Below are 20,462 nucleotides of genomic sequence, written 5' to 3' on the forward strand. Positions count from 1 at the left end.
AAACATTAGAATTCCATTCTTTATCAATCCATAGATAGCCAGTTAGCAGCCTTGTTTAAATTGACCCACTCTCAGATCACAAGAATATCTACAGGGCCATTATTGGGAATATACTATAGGCACCTGGCAGATAAACTTGCTTGGATCTACTCTGAGTTTGACTTTGAGTGAGCTGGCCCTGCTGAGTTACTGAGGCATGCCTTGTTACTTAGAAAGTGTTTGACCCTGTGACCCCCAGGGAATCGGACAGGATTCTTGGCCACCTGCATCTTAGATCCATGATGGCTAAGACCTTTTGGGAGGTGATTTGTGGTTGGAGCCATATGGTGATAAAATCTTCCTTCAGAGAGGGGATGGCTCTGTCTGCCTTGAAGGAGGCAGTGATGCACCTTTTCCTCAAGAAGGGGCCAACAATTCTGGACAATTTTAATCCCATCTTCAACCTTCCCATTTTAGGTAATGTTGTGAAAAGGTGGTTGCACTATCAGTTCCAAAGAGACCAGGAAGAAGCAGATTATCTGGACCTATTGCAGTCAATTTTCTGGCCAGAGCATAGTACAGAGACCACAATGATTGCACTGAGAGTACTAGGATAGGGATGGTGTGATTATCCTGATTCTTCCTGATCTCTCAGTGGCTTTCAATACCATCAGTCATGGTATAATTGTGAACCAATTGTGGGGTCTGATAGGAGGTACAGTGTTTAGGCGGTTGTCCTTTCTCTACGGCTAGTTCCAGTCAGTACTGACAGATGGGGAGAAGTCCAGCTCAACACTCTTGCCTCTTCTATTTAACATCTACATGAAACTGCTGGGTAGAGTCATCCATCAGCATGGGATCAGGTACTATCCATTGGCATGGGATTAGATACCATCATTCATCTATAAATCTCAACCCCTAGTTGACCAAGCAATGCTGTCAAGGTCATGCATCAGTGTTTGGAGAAAGTTCACATGTGGATGGGGAAGAACAGGCTCAAGCATAACCCTGGAAAGATCAAGTGGCTATGGATGCATGGTTCTTCTGGTCCACAGATCATCTTTGGTTCTGAATGGGGTTCCACTTCCCCATTTAGAGCTAGTGTGCAGTTTGAGGGTCTTCCTGGACTCACAGCTCCTGCTGAATGAGCAGCTGCCAACTCTGGCTAGGAAGGCCTTCAAACAGATTCATGCCAGTGAGTCCTTTCCTGGAGCAGGAGTCCATTCTCATGATCACACATGCCTTAGTCACCTGATACTTGGGCTACTGCAACACAGTCTACATTAGGTTGCCCTTTAAGACCACTCATAAGCTACAGGTAGTCCAAAATGCAGTGACACCAACTATTATAGGTTGTGTAACACTATAGCTATATGAGTTGCTCTGGTTACCAGTGAGCTTCCAGATGTAATTCAAGATGCTGATTTTCACCCGTAAAGCCTTCATGTCATAGGGCCTGCTTATATGAGCAACCGCCTCTTATCATTTCTGCCCCCCTCCCCCCATGATTCGACAAAGCAGGTATGCTTTGTGTCCTATCCATTAAGCAATGTCATCTAATGGGTCCTAGGTAGCACTTCTCTGTTTGAAGCGCCTGCCCTTTGGAATGGCATTCCCCTGGAAGTTCAGACTGCCCAACCCTGCAAGTTTTAGATGATCTTTAAAAACTTATTTCTTCCCCCAAGCTCTGAGATAGGTTGATGGTGTGTCAGCATGCTAATTTAGAGAAATGACATGCATCATCAAGGCAAGAAATCCCCATTATCTCAAATGGCTAAGTCCAAGTGCTATAGGGTGGCAATGAATGAAAAGGAATTTAAATCCTTTTTACATTTTCTTCAATTAGAACCCAAATCATAACAAGTGTAAGAGTTGCCACATTCAGCGCCGAATGAAACTCTCGTGAAACACAGGTTCAGTCAAAGAAGTTTACTCGGGTGTAATGCAGGTGGTTACAAACAAAGCCAAGGTTGGCTTGGCACAGATTATATAGCGTACAACCCATTCCCGCACTTTGCAAGTCCCGCCTGAGACCACCCCTGCCCGCCTCTCGCCCCTGGCTCTCCCCACCTCAGTTCAATGGCAGGTTCAGTCAGGGTCCTTTGTTTCTTGGCCATCCTGCTTGCGAGGCAGGCCCTGTGCGGCTGACTCACGATTGCGCTTGATGGGTGGCTGATTGCAGCTTGAACTACAGAGCTTTTTGTTGCTATTGTCAGCTGCTTGCCTGGAGCAGCTAGGAGAGGTCCCGCTTGTTACAAGGTAATTGAATCCTTGCCGTGGGCTGATTGCCACCACCTGCCGGTAGTTAACTTGCGGTTAGCACTTCCTCTTTTGATTGCCTTTACCTGAGGCAAGGAAGCTGACCAGGTGCACTTGAACCTAGCTGGACAGAATGGTGGCTAGCTTGTCTGGCATGCGCTGAGCTGGGCTGAACCTGACATACCGCCCCCCTGAAGATCGACCTCCCTCCACTATCTGGGCCTGTCGGGGTACCAGTCATAAAAGTCCCTGATTAGTTATGGCACGTTGATGTGTCTCTTGCTCACCCATTTGCTGTAGGCTTTCGGGAAATGTTTCCACTGCACTAGCAGTTGGACCTGGCCCCTGTCCTTCCGGGCTTCCAGGATCTCCTTCACCTTGAAGTGTTGTTCCCCCTCCACCATGAGGGGCGCGGGCGTTGGCTGTTCCTTGTGCCAGTCAGCTGAAGGTCGGTGCGGCTTCAGCAGGCTGCAATGGAACACCGGGTTCACCTTCCCCAGCGCTTTGGGGAGCTCCAGCCTGACGGTCACCGGATTGATTATGTCGGTGATGGGAAAAGGCCCCATGAACTTCGGGCCCAGCTTCCTTGATGCCTGATGCATCCTCAGGTTTTTCATGGACAGATATACCTTGTCCCCCACCTTCCATTCCCATTCTGACAGCTGTTTCCGGTCAGCATGCTTCTTGTACTCTGCCTGGGCCGCCTCCAGCGCCATCTGGGTCGCCTGCTGCATGGCGCTGATGCGACTGAACCACTCGTCCAGCGAGGTTATTTGGGAAGGCTGTTGGGGCAGCTCCAGCATGGCCACAAACTCTTGCTCGGTGGCCACCTTAAAGGGTGTAAATCTGGTGCTTTTGTGCACCGCGTTGTTGTAGTCTACCTCCGTGAAGGGTAATAGCTCCATCCAATCATCCTGTTGGTAGCCTATGCAGTACCGCAAGTACTGTTCCAGCCCCCCATTAAGGCATTCCGTCGCTCTGTCCGTCTCCGGGTGTGCCCCCAATGACAAGGCTTGCTGAGTCCCTACCCATTTCAGGAATTCCCGCCAGATCTTGGCAATGAAGTTCCCGCCACGGTCACTCACAATCCACCAGGGGGCGCCATGTAGCCAGTACACGTGTTGGACAAGCAGCTGGGCCAGCCTCTCTGCCATGGGGGCCTGTTTGCAAGCCACGAAGTGCACTTGTTTCAGGAACAAGTCTGTGACTACCCAAATGGTCCTCTTTCCCCTGCTTTCAGGTAGCTCCACGATAAAGTCCATCGCGATCTCCTGCCATGGGGCGTCTGGGCTTGCCATGGGTTGGAGGAGCCCCCGGGGTTTCCCTTTGAGTCCCTTGGCCATTGGGCAGGTCGGACAGCCTGTGACATATGCCTCTGTGTCCTTCCACAGGGTCGGCCACCAAAACTGCCTCCAGAGGAGGTGGAGAGTCTTTACGAACCCGTAGTACCCCGCATTTTTATTATCATGGCCCCGTTCCAGCACCTCTCTCCAGCACCCTTCCGGCACATAGATCTTGCCCTCACACCACCACAAGCCTCCCTGCCCTGTCAGTGAATCTTTATTCAATTCCAGCCAGGTGTCCTTCTCGCCGGCTTCCACGAAAGCCTGGTTAGGTTCCGGCTCTAACCTCATCGTTGCCGCTCACTGACAAGAAGTACAGTATAATTGTGATGGCTGCAGAGCATAAAACGGCAGGGTAGTTTCCAGAGAGTTGGACGAGTCTAGAGAAACAGTGTATAAAACTACTGCCTTTTTTGTAGCTTGAGGTACATGTTACCATATTAACAAGTGGCTGAAGTTTGCATATATGGGATTTTTTTTTTTTATTGAACAGGGAGAGCGAAGAGGTTCATTGGCATTCATTCGCTCTCCAAGTATTGAACACACAGCCAATGTGGACTTCAGCATTATCAACCAAATGAATGGAGAGACTTCTGTCACCCAACTGCTGTAAGTTGAGTAAAGGTTTGAGCCTAGTTTTGTAAGTACATTTTTAATGTCAAGTCAGGGGAAGGAACATATAGTTTTGGATACACTGCAGTTAACTCTTTAAGATCAGTTGGTTTTAATGGGAGAGATTCAAACAAATTAAAAAACCCACTCATTTCAAAGTGCTTGATTTTGCAAGATATGCCAGTTAAGTGCACCATTCCAGTCAACCCAAATTGTACTATTAAGTTTATGTCTCACATTCTTGCATGGACTTAAACTAGCTTAAGTTATTTCTAAATAAAGTTCACTTCCCTAGGTGATTACAGGAGACATGTATCACAGTCCTATGCCTAATTTCCTGACTGTTGTCAGTGGAGTTTACTTATAGTTTGTTCACACTTACAGCATATGTTTGCATTACTTTGGTTTGAACTCTCCATAATATTAAAAAAATAAAAATTCTGCCTGTCCACTAAAATCTAGACAGTCAAGGAAAATAAATCAAGTGACCTCTTGTTTTTTCTGGTGTCCTGGTTTTCTGTTATGAAAATACTTTCTGACAGGGATTTGTTTCAGTTTTTATTAGAATCATGATGTAGAGTTTATTCTTTGTTTATAAAAATGCTTGTTTGTTTTAAGATTGTCAATTTTTTTCATTTGTTTGTTAAATCCAATGTAACAAAACAATTGTTAAATGTTTATTTTACTTTAGGAGAGAAACTGCCAGTTCTGTCTGCCTTGATATGCAAGCACTAGAACAGAGAAGGAAAAGCATTCGAGATTCAGAGGATATGTTTACCCATCATACTTTACAGCAGTATCTGTATAAGCCTAGGCAAGAGGTAAGAAGCTACAGTTGAAGAAATGTAACAATAGACCCCCCACCCACCCTACCAGTATTTTGAAGGGCCCTTAAAGACCTGGCCTTTGGCAAGGATGACTAATGCCCCTTTCTTCCTTTGTTGTTTCCCTCCAGGTTTGTCTTCTTTGCCATTGTTGTTGTTCTGTTTTGTGCTGTTTTTGTGTTTTTCTATTCTTTCTTTTTAAATGCTTTTAACAACTGTAAACTGTCCAGAGTCACTGGGAGTTGGGCAACATATAAATTTAATAAATTATTATTGTTGGTTGCACAGTCAATCAGATGTTTAGACTGGATTTGGCATTTTTATCCACCTATTGAGTTCTTTCCAAGGACCTGGGATAGGCAGATGCTGTTTGATGGTATTTAAAGGTATCGTTGCAGGATATAAGCTGTTCCAAGTAAAGCTGCCTTTTGCAACTGACTGATGGTGATTTTGTCAATGCCGATGGTTTTCAAGTGGTACTGCAGATGTTCTGGGATTGCACCCATGGCACTTATTACTATTGGTACTATCTTTGCTTTCTTTTGCTACAGTCGTTCTATTTCTTTTTGCAGGTCTTTCTCCAGTCCTTTCTCTTCTATTCTGCTGTCTCCAGGTATTGCAATACCCACTATCCAGACTTTTTTGTCTTTCTTATCAACAATTGTTAAAGCTGGGGTGTTATGTGGCAGGTGCTTGTCTGTTTGAATTCTAAAGTCCCAGAGCACTTTAGCTTTTTCATTTTCTATTACTTTGTCTGTTTTGTGGTCCCACCAGTTCTTGCTTGCAGGCAAATGGTATTTCTTGCAGATATTCCAATGCACCATTGTTGCTACTTTGTCACGCCATTGTTTGTAGTCAGTCTGTGTAATCTTCTTGCAGCGGCTAACTAGGTGGTCCACTGTTTCCTCAACTTCTTTGCAGAGACGACATTTGCTGTCTGTTGCTGTCTTCTCAGTTCTAGCTCTTTATGCATTTCTTCTTAAGGCTTGGTCTTGTGCAGCCAGAATTAGCCCCTCTGTCTCTTTCTTCAACTTTCCTGCTCTAGCCATTGCCAGGTCTTGTTATCTGTTTTACCTGCTAGGTTTTTTTTGTGTGTACTGGCGATGTAATACTTTGCCTTGTCATGTCCTTTTTCTGTTCTTCATTTGGTCTTTCTTATAGGCCAATCTTCAGTATTTAGTAAGCCTTCATGGTATACTGGCTTCAGTGCATCTTCTTCATTATCCTTCAGATATTCTTTTAATGCCCTTTTTTCTTCTTCAACTGTCTGGTGTATTTGCAACATTTCATGCCCACCTATGCTTCTTGGTAAGTAGAGTCTGTCAACATTGCTGAATGTACTTTCAATAATCAATTCTTAAGTCCTCTAAATTTGTGAAATGTGTATTTTATTGCAAAAATATGCATTTTCTCTAGCTTCAGACGAGACATAAAGCATGTGTAGAACATGCGTACACAACTGGCATGCAATAGCTCCTCTGACTCTTCCCTACATCTCTAATCCTTCCTGCCCACTTCCTTTCAAACCCTATTTCCTGGCTTCCCCCACTTATTTCTCCAGCCTTCTCTACCCAGCTGCATCTTCTCCCCACATGAAGAAAAGATGCTGCAACTCTTCCCACATGAACCTTCCCACTTTTCTACCTTTTCCCGCATATTGCTTCATTAACTTCTTCCACATGCTACATTTCTCTGCCTATCTGCAGCTTCCTTCCTCTTTTCAGACATTCCAATCTCGGGTTTTCTCTTCAGCTTTTTCCCAGCCCGCTTCTACTTATACCCTTCATTTTATTTTCCTCTGTGTCCCCCTTTCCTTGCTGCTTTCCACTCATTCAATTTCCACCCTGTCCCCCATTTCTCTGTTCTTCTCTCTCTAAGGCAACACTTTCTTTTCACCAGGTCTTTTTTTGTCTCCCTCTCTCTTTCTACTATGCTTCCTACACTCACACCTTCTGTCTCCCTTCCTCCTCTGTTTCTGTTATTTTTAATTTCCTTTCCTCCTTCTTCTGATTTTCCTCAGCAAAGCTCACCTTTTTTCTTTCCTCAGCACTGAGTTCCAGTGCTACAGCTCCATCTGTTGATGATCAAATACAGGTAGTCCTCATTTAGTAACTGCCTTGTTTAACAACCGTTGGCAGATACAACGGTGATCAAAAAGTAACCTGGCAACCAATCCTTGGGTTTATGACCTTCACAGGTCTGTAAAGCAAAGGAAAGCTGAAGTAAAGTCATAAGCACAGTTGTGGTTTTACTTAGCAGCCACTTAGCTTCATGATCGAGTTGCCGGTCCCAATTGTGGTTGCTAAATGAGGACTATCTGTAACTGTTTTTAGTGGGAATTTTGCTATAAAGGTAATTATTTATTTATGACTGGATGAAGATCTATGTGTTGGATACATATTTTAAAAATGTAAAAACAATATAAAAATAACAGAAATAAAAAGTGGCATTTCCAATTTTGGACCCTCGTTTTGCATACTTTGAAGTACAGCTTTTAATATCCAGGCAAGTTGGGGAAAATTGGATTTGTTTAGCCTGTTTTGGATGAAGTTAGTCCTTCATGTGAAAAAGCAAGTTCATAGTATAGAAGTGCTCCTTGATTGTCAGCTGTCACTGGATTTGTAGGTGGCATCTGTGGTGAGGAATGCCTTTGCACAGCATCTGGTGTGCAGCTGCATCCTTTCCTGACCTGATCAGATTTTGTTTTGCCACAGTATTCTGAAATTTGGAAGCAAAGAACATGCAAATGAGGTAAAAGTTATTTTTTTTTAATAAACCAAGGCAATTTTTTTTTTAGTTAAGAACATGTGAAAGGGTTTAGGTTCAGAGTTGTGCTGCCAGAAACCTCCTTCTCCTCCTTCTTAGAGACAACAGCAAATTAACCTCTTGAAGCTAGCTGGTGCACAGCACCTTCCCAGGTCTTGTCTGAAGTTCCATCTTTGAGAATATTCCCCTACTTTTTATAGTATACCACTTCACAATTCTAATTAGGTACACTTATGACTCAGATTTGTTTATCTATTGTTAAAAACATAGTTTTAGTTAGTGCTAGTTTCATTCACTCACTTCTTCCTTCAGGTGAATGGCCTTGAAATCAGGGCAGAACATATTTTAAAGATAAATGACATATCTGGCCTGAACTGTGCTGGGAAATAAATCATGCCTAGATAGACAGCTAATAAGAAAATGGAGAATATATCGTTCCTTTGAAAAAGAAGGTGTAAGGCCTAAAGGATAGTATTTTATACACCAAGGCACAGAGGAAAGAATTGGTATACCTCCACCAATTCTTTACCTTCTAGCCATAACAAATATCTTCTGTGATACTATAGTGATATTTATCCATGCCTTTGTTATAACCTGTCTTGACTATTGCAATGCATTCTCCCTGGGACTGCTCTTAAAAATTGTACTGAAAGATTTGCAGAGATTACTAGTTGCTTATCATGTACAATTTAAAGTGTTGGGAGTGATCTTTAAAGCCCTAAGGGCTTGGGGCATGAGTCTGTAATGGACCATTGTTCTGTTCCAAACTTGTCTGGTAGTTAAGAACTGAAGGAGACGTCCTTCTGAAGATGTCCTGTGTCAAAGGCAGTGGTGTGCTGCTAAATGTTTAAGAAGCGGCTCTGCTGGCTCCATTGCCACCACTGTGCCATACTACTAGCTGCAGAACAGTTGGCTGGCACACTAGGTGTCGAGGCTCATCTCTGCTTTCAACCAACTCACAATATACCAGAAAGTTTAACAATCAGCTTCGCAAGCCAGTGTGAGCCAGTTCAACACACCACTGGTTAAAGGCCCATTTTTCTGGAACACAGGAGAGGGCTTTTTCCTGTATTGTTAACAGGCTACACTCCCTTGAGTTGATTTGGCCCCCACTCTCTCAGTGTTTAGGAATGATTTTAGTATGCATTCTTGTTTTAGTTTTTAGATTTTGTTGGCCACCTTGAGTGTCCATCAGAGCAGAAAGATGGGTGTAAATCAAACAAATACCAAAAAGGATAGTAGGACTTTCCTTTCCAGATATCATGTCTGAGTTACTTCCATTTTTTATGAAGCAGTAACATATATATGTACCAACCAAAATGTTAATCATCTTCTTTATGCTTCAAGTCCAGGATTGATGTGAAACAGGAAAAGATTATAAATGCGACAATATAAAATAAAGTTATGTAGCTAAGCATCTGTGTCATAGATATATATTTTTGTCATCTTTTTCCCTTGTTATAGCAAAAATTTCTGTACAGTCGTCATGAAATAACTCTGAATGAAGATGAGAAGCAAAACAAAGAAATTTTCCACAGAACTATGAGGAAAAGGCTGGAATCTTTCAAGAGCACAAAACTTGGTTTGAATCACCCTAAGAAATTAAATAAAATTCACAAGAAAGACCGTGGCCAAAAAAGGGTAAGCGACACCTAAAAAACAAAGGGAAGTCTATTAATGGGATTAACTTTACATATTTGTTTAGCATGCTTATTCCCTGTTTTCCTCACCTAAGCAATTCTCAAAGCTACTTGCAGAATATTTTCATAATAAAATCATATGCAAATAATAGCACAAGAACAGAAATTACATGCCCAGATGTCAGGATTATTCAGGCAATAATATTTCCTGCTTGGCTTTTTCTTGTTTAGTTTCACCAACCATTATTAGATCAGATTGGGCAAGGGACTAGAAGGCATGCCTTCTCTACTGTAGCACCTGCCCTCTGGAACATTCTCCCTCCAGAGATTAGGATGGCCCCGACGCCGTTGGCCTCTCGTAAGGCCTTGAAGACCTGATTATGTGCCCGGCCTGGGGCCTGTGTGTGTTAATTTCCTGGTTATATTAATATATATGGTTATGATTTTTCTCACATGCTATATATATATTTATTTTTTGTACTTGGTTTTAATTGATTTTATGATTGTTTGCCACCCAGAGTCACTTGTTTGAGATGGGTGGCCATAGAAATTGAATAAATAAATAAATAAATATAAATAAATAAATACATAAATAAATAAATAAATAAATAAATTACACAAAAGCTCTTTTAAGACTACAGACAACATCCCTTCCTCCAGTGAGGTATTGACTAGCTCCCAGTAGTCACACATCCTCTAGTCCCCTTAGGGAGCAGCAAGGATCAAACCCAAAGGTTATACTTGAAAACACTCTATCCACTTCATCACAGTCAGTAGGCTAAGGGGAGTCCTAGATAACATGGTAATTTTTCCCCCTTTCTTTTTGCTTTCCACTTTTCTTCTTCTTCTTCTTCCTCTTCCTTCTTCCAGTCCAGGCTACTCCTCACTCAGAGGGATACCTTCTGGGAGACTATGAGCAAACCAAGCAAACAGGAAAGGTTTGCGTGGGAACTTGGCTAGGGAAATTGGTAGGGTAGGCTCCAGGCAACAGGAACACCACAGGAACCATTGTCATGATCTATAAGTTGTGTGCAATATCTGTCTTCCTGTCTGAAGAGGACCCAAACTATACCTGCTGGAAGTGTAAACTTGTGTCCTTATTGGAAGACACAGGTGAAGTGCCTTGAAGAAGATTGGGGATGCCTCATGAGAATTTCTTGGACAGGGCAGATGAAGTGAGCACCAGAGAACCAGAAATCTCATTGGAAGAGGCAAACACATAGAAGCATGTGTCAAAAAGAAACAAGAGAGTCAGAAAAACAGTCCCAGAAGAACTCAGGAATAGGTACCAGGGTCTCTCTAAAGGACAATCTACAGCCCACTGAGCAAACCTTGTCATAGAATACCATTGAAGATATTGTGTCCCTATGGTTCAAAGAAATCCAAGAGCCAGATAGATTATATCCTAGGGTATCAAAGGAAGTAATAGAGATGATTGCAGTAGTGTTTGAGAACTCCAGGAAATTCACAAGGTTCCAGAAAACCAAAGGTGTGCTAATATCTCCACCATCAAAAAGAAAAAGATCCCTGAAACTACAGACATGTCAGCTCCACATCTACATTGAGCAAGTTCCTCAAACAGATTGGCATGCTACAATTAAGAGGAGCTAGCATGCATTTGTCATAAACAAATCATGCCAGGCTAATTTTATCTCAGTCTCGACTATGGTCATTAATTAGCACAAAGGCTTATCTGTTTCTTTAATTGAGTTATTATCTTAATATATTAGGGAAGGCCATAGACATAGCATATCTAGAACTCAAGAAAGCCTTTGACAAAGAGTCTTATGATATTTTCCTTAATAAAAAAAATAAAATATGGACTAGACGATACTATTAGCTAAATGACTGCACCCAAAGAGTGCTTATTCATGGCTCTACTTCAGCTTGGAGAGAAGCATTGAATGGCATGCCACAGGGCTTTATCATGGACTTTGAGTTGTTGTTAGTTATTTGAATGAGGGAATTGGGGGTTGCTTTTCAGATATACAGATGACACAAAGCTGGGAGGGGGTTGCTGATAACAGACCTGGGAGATTCAAAATTATAGAATTGTAGAGATATAAGGGACTACAAGGATTATGTAATGCAACCCTCTGCAGGAAAGCAAATTAAGCCATCCATGCTTTTCTTAAAAACTTTCAGAGATAGAGAACTCACAGCTTCCATAGGTAGACTATTCCACTGTTGTATAGATTGTACAGTCAGGAAGTTTGTTGTTACATTTAAATGAAATCTAGGAAGCTGCAACTGATACTTGTTATTTCTGTTCCTACTTTCAGTGGCTGTGGAAAGTAGCTTTTTATCACCTTCCTGCAACTTCCTTTCATGTACATGAATACAACTATTGCATCTTCTCTAAATAATCTTCTCTTCAGATTGAACATCCCAAACTCCTTCAGCCTATCCTAAAGTCATGTCCTAGAAACGTTCTAAAGTCCCTATATCAACTTCATTGTCCTCTTCTGAACTCTCTCTAACCTGTCAATATCCTTCTGGAAATGTGGTGCTCAGAATCATGCACAGTATTCCAGGCGTGGTCTCACCAGTGCTTGAGTAGAGAGGAATGATTTCACATGTCTCTGATGCAGTCTTCTAATGCAGCCCAGAACTGCATTAGCCCTTCTAGCAGGTGTCTCAGTTGACCACACCCAAATCCTTCCCAGATATAGTATTTCCAAGTCATCCTGTATGCATATCGTACATTTTTTCTCCCTAAATACATTACATTTCTCCCTGTTAAGGAACATCTTGTTCCTCTCACATGCTGTCCAGATTAAACTATAATCTTGGTCTGTCATCCTGGGTTTTGGCCAGACCTCCCAATTTTTTGTCATCTGCAAACTTGACAAGCAGCCAATCCATCCCATTATTCATTAATAAAAACGTTGAGTAATTCTGGCCCCAAGACTATGGAACCCCATTGGTTTACTCTTCTCCAGTTTGATGTAGAGCCATTAATCTTCACTCTCTTGAGTGCCGTTAGCCAGCCAATTGTGAACTCAGTTTATTGTAGTGCCATCCAAATCACTCTTTAACACCTTGTCAATGAGATCGTCATGTGGAACCCTGTCAAAAACTTTGCTAAAATTAAGATAGATTATATTACAGCACTCCCTTTTTACACCACAGTAGTTGCCCTGTCAAAGACTACTACTTTATTTTTGACAAAGCCATGCTGACTCTTAGCAATCACAGAGCATTGTCTTCAAGGTGCTTACAAATAACCACTTTTATCATCTGTTCTGGCATCTTTTTGAGTATTGGTGTCAGTCTTAATGGTTGATAATTACTGGAATCTTCTTTTTTTTTTTTTTCCTTTCTTGAAGAATAGGGGGACTACCACTGTTCTTCTCCAATCCTCTGGCACTTCCCCAATTCTCCTCAAAGATAATTGGCAGGGGTCCTGACAGCTGTTCAGCAGTTCCTTCATTATTCTACAGTGTATTTCTTTAGGGCCTGGGACATGAAGGCATTCAAATTAACTAGAAGTTCCTTTACTGCATCTTCACTGACCTGTACCTGTCAAATCACCAGTTCCTTTGTGAAGTCAGAGGCAAGATAGGAGTTTCTACTTTTTCTTGGTTGTCTCTTAAAATTTCTCCATCTGAACTAAGCAGTACCCCATCACCTCTGTTGTCCTCCAATACTGACATGTTTGAAGATATCTTTCTTGCTGGATTTTGCCTCTTTTGTTAGCCTTTGCTCATTTTCTGCCTTTGCCTTTATGACCTCATTCCTATATTTCTAGGCTGAAACTCTGTAGACCTCTTTGTCTGTAAGCCCTTCCTTCCATTTCCAACAAGCTTCTTTCTTTAATCTCAACCCCTTTATGAGCTGCTTGTTCAACCATATTGACTTTTTTAGATATCTCCTTTTTTTCTTGATTGGTACTGTTTGAGACTACACTATTCTTAATTTCTTTTTCAAGAAATCCCAGCCAACTAAAACTCTTTTGGTTTTATGGTTTTTTTCCAATGGTTTCTTTCTTATTATTTCTCTTAGTTTATTAATAATGGCCATCCTAAAATCCATGGTTTATATTTTATTGTGTATTTTTTGTGTATTTGTTAAAATCAAGAATTCTAACAGTACAGTATGTGGTCAGTTGCACTCAAAGTTCTCTCCATTTTAATATCTTCAACTAGGTCTTCCTTATCAGTAAGTACCAAATCCAAGGTTAAAATCCACATTTTAAAAGAGAAAATTATTGCAAACACAAGTCAATAATTTTTTTGACATATTGTTTGTGGCAGAATTAGCTGATAATAACTGTCTGGGTAGCTGAAATCTTCTATCACTACCACTTCATATTTTTTGAGGCTTTGTTACAGTATCTGTTTTAATCTTCGTCTGTGTCTTCTGATTGGTTAGGCAGTCTGCAGCGAATTCCTGTCACTCTTTTAATCCAGATGCATTGTTACCACCAGGCCAGTGGACCTCTGTGCAGGCAAATTCATTTCTGATATACAACACTACACTACCTCCTCTCTTGCTGCCTGTCCCTCTGAAACAAGGTGTACCCATCCACTGGAGATATACCATGTTTCAGTAATATCTATTATGTCATACTTGCCTTGCTTCCTTATGATATCTAGCTTACCCTACTTGTTTACCATATTTTGTGCATTGGTGTAGAGACATTTAAGATAAGGTAGTCTCCCTGTGTTCAGTTTCCCTTTTTTTGTTATGCCCTTATTTCCTTTGTTTCTTTATTAAACTAGTAATTTTCATGCACTACTCTTTTCTGCTCTGTTTAATCCGTTAGATGTGAAATGGATCTGGATGCTCTTGTCACAGATTAAACATGAGCCAGCAGTGTAATGCAGTTGCTAAAAAGGCAGATTACTTCCAGATCATAGGAAATAATTGTTCCTTTCTAACCTGTTCAGACCCCACTTGAAATTCTGTGTCCAATTCCAATTCTGGACACCAGTGGAATAAGCTGACACATGACATGATTAATTCTCCTTTGCTGGAGGTCTTCAGGCAGAGGCTAGATGGTCATTTATCAAAGATGCTTTAATGCATCTGCACCGAGCCTATGCTCAGTTGGACTTGGTGATCTTTAAGGTCCATTCCAAATCTATGATTTTATGAAATGCTCTACTGAGCAAATGGGCACAGCTGCCAGTTAGGAAATCTATTTAGTTCTTCTCGCCAAGCAACTGTAAATGAGACTGCTAGCCAATATCTTGCTGGTGCAATAAAGGAGGAAAAGTAAAGGCAATTTGCCTCTCTTATTGTCCCCAAGTTGTCTCAAATATTAGCTGTTACCCATGCTTGATTAGGTTCACTTCTTGGTTTTTTTATCAGTACTTTAGATACTGGTATGGTATATTCAGGTACCAGTTGGGGAAGGAGCAATCACACTGAGAGACTGAGTCAGTATGATACCAGAGGTCAACCAGGCGATCAAGGAACTGCCTGCCAAGAAACTCCCAAGTGTCTGTCAGAATCCATCTGAATCCATGAGGCATCTTAGGCGAACCATCTTAATAAGCAGTTTGCCCCAGGAAGGTGCTCAACCTCATCTAAACCAAGAAGTGATCTGACTACTACCAGCTGAGTGTAATGTCCTCCAGATCACTACTCAAATGCTCTAAAGTAAAAACAAGGTCCACCAGAAATTACTTAAACAAAAAATATTATTATCTTAGAGGTATGGTAATATTGAGCCATTCCAGAGACAACCCATTGTTTGTTGTGAATTGCCCAGAGGTCCCTCATTGGGGGGAGATGGACGATTGAAAAATTTAATTAATTAATTAATCCCCAAAGGTATGGAGTTTGAAGTCACCTAGCACCAAAAGGTGAGGGCAGGCAAACTTCTCCCTCACTTCAGTGACCAACCCCCTTCTCCCTATGGCTGGCATCCTGCTTTCATTCTCTCTCCCCTCAAAGACTGCTCCACTTAGCTGCCTCTCTTAGGCATACTATATATACACTGCATCTATTTGCTGCCATCTAATGGTTGTTTGGAGTTTTGCATCCTGAATGTGGCATATCTCTTTCTCCTTGTTTTTACCCAAATGGGAAGACAAAAGTGAAAGTGAACAAACAGCAGGGGTTGCCTGGGAAGTTGCCAGGTCCTCCAGAGACTCTACTTCCAGTGCAGTACTGTAGCTGCTGTTAAAGTGAGAGTTAACTTGGCAGCAAGGTAGAGATACTAGCAGCAGTAATAACAGTTCTTCTCTCTTACCTTTCACACCACTCTTTCACTATGGCTCCTATTGGGGTTGTAAAAATCTGGACAACCACTACCCATCGCAGCAAAGAGATACATAAAGTTCTACCATCTAATCATCTATTTTTTCCAGCTGTAGCTTGCTGGAAAAGATAGCCCTCCTCTGAATGATCAGATTTGTTGAGAGTGTAAGGCAGGAAGGGAGTGGCAAAGGGAAGGCCTGCAGGCTCTAAGGTGGCTGTGTCCCCTTACTATTTTTATGCCACTGTCTTGAGATCAGTCACCTGAATCTGTGTTATTTATGAGATGGCAGTGGCTGTAATCCTTTGTAAAATCCTATTTCTATTTTATAAGATTGAGAAAATTGCACAGAAATGTAGTTTTATAAATTGATTTATGTAAAGTTAAAATGAATTGGAGATGTTTATATAACAGGCAATATATTTTCATTAACTAAATATTTTAATTATGAAATAAAATATTAACTTTGTATCACATGTTGGACCTGCAAAAAGATAGCACCTATATTAAATTGCATATGTATAATTTGTATATGTATGATCATTTCTTGTTTTTTCAGAAAAATAGTAATGTCATACCAAATGGAAACCTACCTACAGGTGCTATGAAAGAAAAAGGTAAATGCACTTTTAAAAAAAAGTTAAATGTACTTTTTTAAAGATAAGTACAGTAGTGCCAAATATTGAGTGACATAACTAGATGGCTAGAATTCCTGGATTTCAGCAGACTAGAAATCTGAAAATAAATGAATTAATATTTTCTATTTCTGTTGCCAGCTAACATCATATTAAATAAATATTTCCCAATTTTCCATTGTATTTATTTTATTGGTTATCTCTGGTTGAATGTCTATGGGTTGGGTGGCCCATAAAATCTTCCAAGATCATGCTGACTTTCAGCTGCAAACTTTGGTAATTTTTTAGTTTAAAAAATACATTGACAACTTTAATTAATAATAATAAAATAACTGCTAGGCCTGGCAGACCTATTTTTCATGAAAATTTTGGAACATCCTACCTGAAGACCAAAATAAGAACCATACTTAAGAACCAAATAAGAGCCAAACCAAACCACCTCCAGCAGCATTCTTGGGAGCAAATTTTTACTTTAAAAGGTGAAATGATACTAAAAGACCATTTTTCTAGCCCCATTCAGTTTGTTGTCAAGTCATTGGGGTGCACAAAAAGGCCTTCAGAGAGTAGATAGGCTCATTTTAAAAGGCATCTGTAATTTAAAGCAAGAGCCAGTTTGGTGTAGTAGTTAAAGTGTCAGGCTAGAAACCGGAAGACCATGAGTTCTAATCCCACTTTAAGTATGAAGCCAGCTGGGCCAGTCCCTCTCTCTCAGTCCTAAGAAGAAGGCAGTGGCAAACAACTTCCAAAAAACCTTGCCAAGAGAACTGCAGGGGCCTGTCTAGGCAGTTACCAGGAGTCAAAGCACAAAAAATAAATAAATAAATAATAAACCATTCAAAGCTAAACTTGATCAATTTGTCCAGAAATTTATGTGCTGAGCTATACATATAAATATATTAGGAGTTTTAAAATAGGATAAAAACTTAATAATAAAACAGAAATCAATACAAATACCTACTGATTGAGGAATTGTAATTAGTGTGTTTGTTTTATTATTCCTACAGAAATCAGATTTGAAATTGTGTGTTATTGTGTGAAATTGTATGTTACAAGTTTGAATGTACATTCAATAATGTTCTTTCAATAAAATATCAATTTATTTTTAAAAGTAGTAGACTCTCTTAGAACGTAATGACCTCAGTCAGTTATTATATAAATAAATATTATTTTATTCTAGAAATTGAGTTTTCTGAACCAGAGGAGAATGATTATAGCCATCCACAGATAGGTGAAGCAATAGACTTCCTTGATTATGTCAACGAAGATAATTTCACAGATACAAATGGTAAAGGAATTAGTATGTATCATAGTATTCCAAAAGCATTGTGCTGTGTTGGCATGTCTCTCTATACACAGGTATGCAGAAACAAAAATTCATTTTCCAGAAATGTGGAACAGAAGATGTATGTACCATGTTTCAGCATTGTGAGAAAATTGCTCACTTATTCAAATCAAAGTGTTAAAAACTGCACAAATACATATCACAGAATATGATAAAGTAATGATAAAAATTGTTGCTCATGGCGGGGGGGGATGATAACTTTCAAGGGTTAAAGAAATGAAAATGGTGTATGACAGTATAATTACTGAGCTCCAGAGTAAGGACAATCTCTTCAATTACTTGATCAGAAAAATATTGTGCACACAGAGCTACTGCAGAACTCTCAGTCCAAAAGTTGATTAGGCACATTTCTGTTTCAAACTGTCCAAGGTCTGCCACTGAATACTATATTTAAAGGTAGTTCTGGCCTACTCATAGCAGTAATGGAAAGACAGAATGGGGGCTTAGTCATTATTAAGAATCTGAGCAACTGCAAAAATGGAAAACCTTTAAGCCTTGACTGTGTCATGGAAAATGACAAATGTGAAGAAAGGCACAAAAAATTAAGAAAAGGAGCCAAACCGAAAAAATCTTCTATATGTTTTTTCAAATAGATTCCCAAAACATTCTAAATACTTTGCTTTGACAACTATCATGAGACTCAGTGATAATAATAGAGATAAATCTCCTGTAAAACACTAACAAATGATAGCAGGAGGTATTGTGTATGGTACCAGATTGTGTAATCAACACACACTTTCCAGAGGATGCAACTTCCTTTTTGGGCAAACAAGGGAAAGAAAAGGCGATTTAAACCCCACAGATGACATTCAGAACTATTATTGCTCACTTTCAACTACTATGTTGTCATAGAGTCCAGGCAGCAGGGAAATCTTTTTTCTGAGAGAGAAGTGCTTTGTTAAGGTAGTTTTTATTCTTTTAAATTGCAAATGCTATTTCAACCAAGTTCCCTGCTCAATTCCAGGTTTGCAAGCAGTCCAATAAGTCAACATGGAAGTTGTCATGTGCCTGTTTACTTAATTATTGATTTTGTTTTTGGTGGACTTTTTACAGGCATTGATAATCCAGTATTTTCAGCTGATGTTGAACAAAATGCCATCATGAAGATTCCACCTTGGCTATCCAGTGATGAGATAGTGGTACCTTCCCAAAGAGCTAGAGTGCAAATACCTTATTCTCCAAACAGCTTTCAAAGACTTGCTCCCATTCGACTCAGCAACAGATCCACAGATTCTTTTTTCCAACTAGATGGTGCTGAAGAACATCCTAGAACTTTTCTTCCAGAATCAACCCACTTGTAATTTAAATATACCTAAGGTCCTTACTTTTCAATCACTCAGACTTTCTGTGATCCTTTAATTAACTTGCAAATAGCCATTTTCTCTTGCTTGGAGTTTCTTTGGAGTCATTTTTCTCTTTTATTTTCTTCTTGGTAGGAAACTTCTACTTTAAAACCAGTTAAATATATTCTAGGATCCTAAAGTAGGGCTTAGTAGTCTTTGGATGATGAACACTGTGCTAGTCACTTGAGAGCTACAAAGTGAATTGGACCATATGGGACATGGGCATTATTACAGGTAGTCCTTGGTTACGACAGTAATTGGGACTGGAATTTACATCGCTAAGCAATGTGGTCGTAAGGCAGAACATCACATTACTTAGCGACAGAAATCCCCGCAGTCCCCGTTGCCATCATTAACCGAATCCCATTTGTCGTTGGGCGAGGACCCATCCCAATCCAAGCCATTCCCGGCTTGGTCCCTTCCAGCACCAAGTCTCAATAAGGTTCCTCTGCCGCCTCCAACTCTCCCCACCTACATGTCCCAGCCCCATCTCTGCCCTTTTGGCCACTCTGCAGAGTGGCACTCCTTGGCAGTGCCAGCACTGAAGTAGAGGCCCGGAGCTTTCAGCAGTCTCAGCTGGCCACTACTGTCTCCAGGCTTCTACTTCAGCCCTGGTGCTACCACCACCGAGGAGTACCACCTCAAGTCCCATGCTATGGCCAGCTACCCCGGTGCCACAGCGCAAAGCCCCACCCACCCTCACTACCCTGCACTCCAGAAGCCCTGCCGCACCCAACTAACCTTTGCAGTCTTCTTCTTCCCACTGCTGAGGCCTTCTGAAGTACCATGAGAAGGCAGCACGCGATTTGGAGAGGGGCATGCATGGTTTGGGGAGGGGTGTACACAGCCTTGGGCACAGTCAGCAGTTGCCTTACATAGAGTCAAGCTAGGCACACCTCATCAGTGGGAGAAAGGAGACAGCGAAGGTCAGCTGGGCACGGCAGGGCCTGTAAAGCGTAGGGCAGCGGAGGTGGCTGGGGCTTGCACTGTGGCACTGGGGTGGCTGGCCACAGCATGGGGTTTGATTTGGTACTCGACAATGGTGGCGGCAGCACTGGGGCTAAACTAGAGGCCAGGAGGCAGTGGCGGCTAGCTGAGCCTGTTGAAGGCCCCAGACTCCTACTTCAGTGCCGGCACTGCCAAGGAGTCCCACTATGCAGGGTGGCCAAAAAGGCAGAAATGGGGAGGTGATATGCCGATGAGGGGAATTGAAGCACCCCTGCAGTCCTAAGTATGAACGGGCTGCCAAGTGCCCAAATTTTGTTCAAGTGACCATGGGGACACTGCAACAGCCATAACTTCAGGGACCAGGTGTAAGTATCATTTGTTCAGTGCTGCCATAACTTTGAACAGTCACTGAATAAATGGCCATTAAGTGAGATATTGAAAAAGTAAAATCTTTTAAATACTTGGGCATGGTTTTCCATAGCTCCACTAAACATAGTGCACACCAAAACTATGCTATACAAAATGCTAAAAAAACAGTGGCAGCAATTCAATCCTTTCATTTT

The 20,462-nt window shown here is 41.2% G+C and overlaps 1 protein-coding gene across 3 annotated transcripts in view; it reads left to right on the plus strand.

Annotated features, from left to right (window-relative positions):
* SLC9A3 (solute carrier family 9 member A3) overlaps positions 1–20,035 on the plus strand; it is an 83,811-nt gene extending 63,776 nt beyond the window's left edge. For 2 of the 3 annotated variants that reach the window (XM_025172540.2, XM_088150220.1), the window contains 6 exons: positions 4,075–4,190; positions 4,885–5,014; positions 9,248–9,424; positions 16,191–16,248; positions 17,444–17,551; positions 18,662–20,035. In XM_025172540.2, coding sequence (XP_025028308.1) covers positions 4,075–4,190; positions 4,885–5,014; positions 9,248–9,424; positions 16,191–16,248; positions 17,444–17,551; positions 18,662–18,909 — 837 coding nt within the window. In that variant the 3' untranslated portion in view covers positions 18,910–20,035. The remainder of the gene's footprint in view (positions 1–4,074; positions 4,191–4,884; positions 5,015–9,247; positions 9,425–16,190; positions 16,249–17,443; positions 17,552–18,661) is intronic. The other variant, XM_025172541.2, reaches the window with a different exon arrangement.
* The last annotated feature ends 427 nt before the right edge of the window (positions 20,036–20,462 follow it).

Source organism: Python bivittatus, unplaced genomic scaffold (assembly GCF_059951505.1).
Source record: "Python bivittatus isolate LINGU-HERP-01145 unplaced genomic scaffold, Pbiv_v1 ctg000610_np1212, whole genome shotgun sequence".
Taxonomy (NCBI): domain Eukaryota; kingdom Metazoa; phylum Chordata; class Lepidosauria; order Squamata; family Pythonidae; genus Python; species Python bivittatus.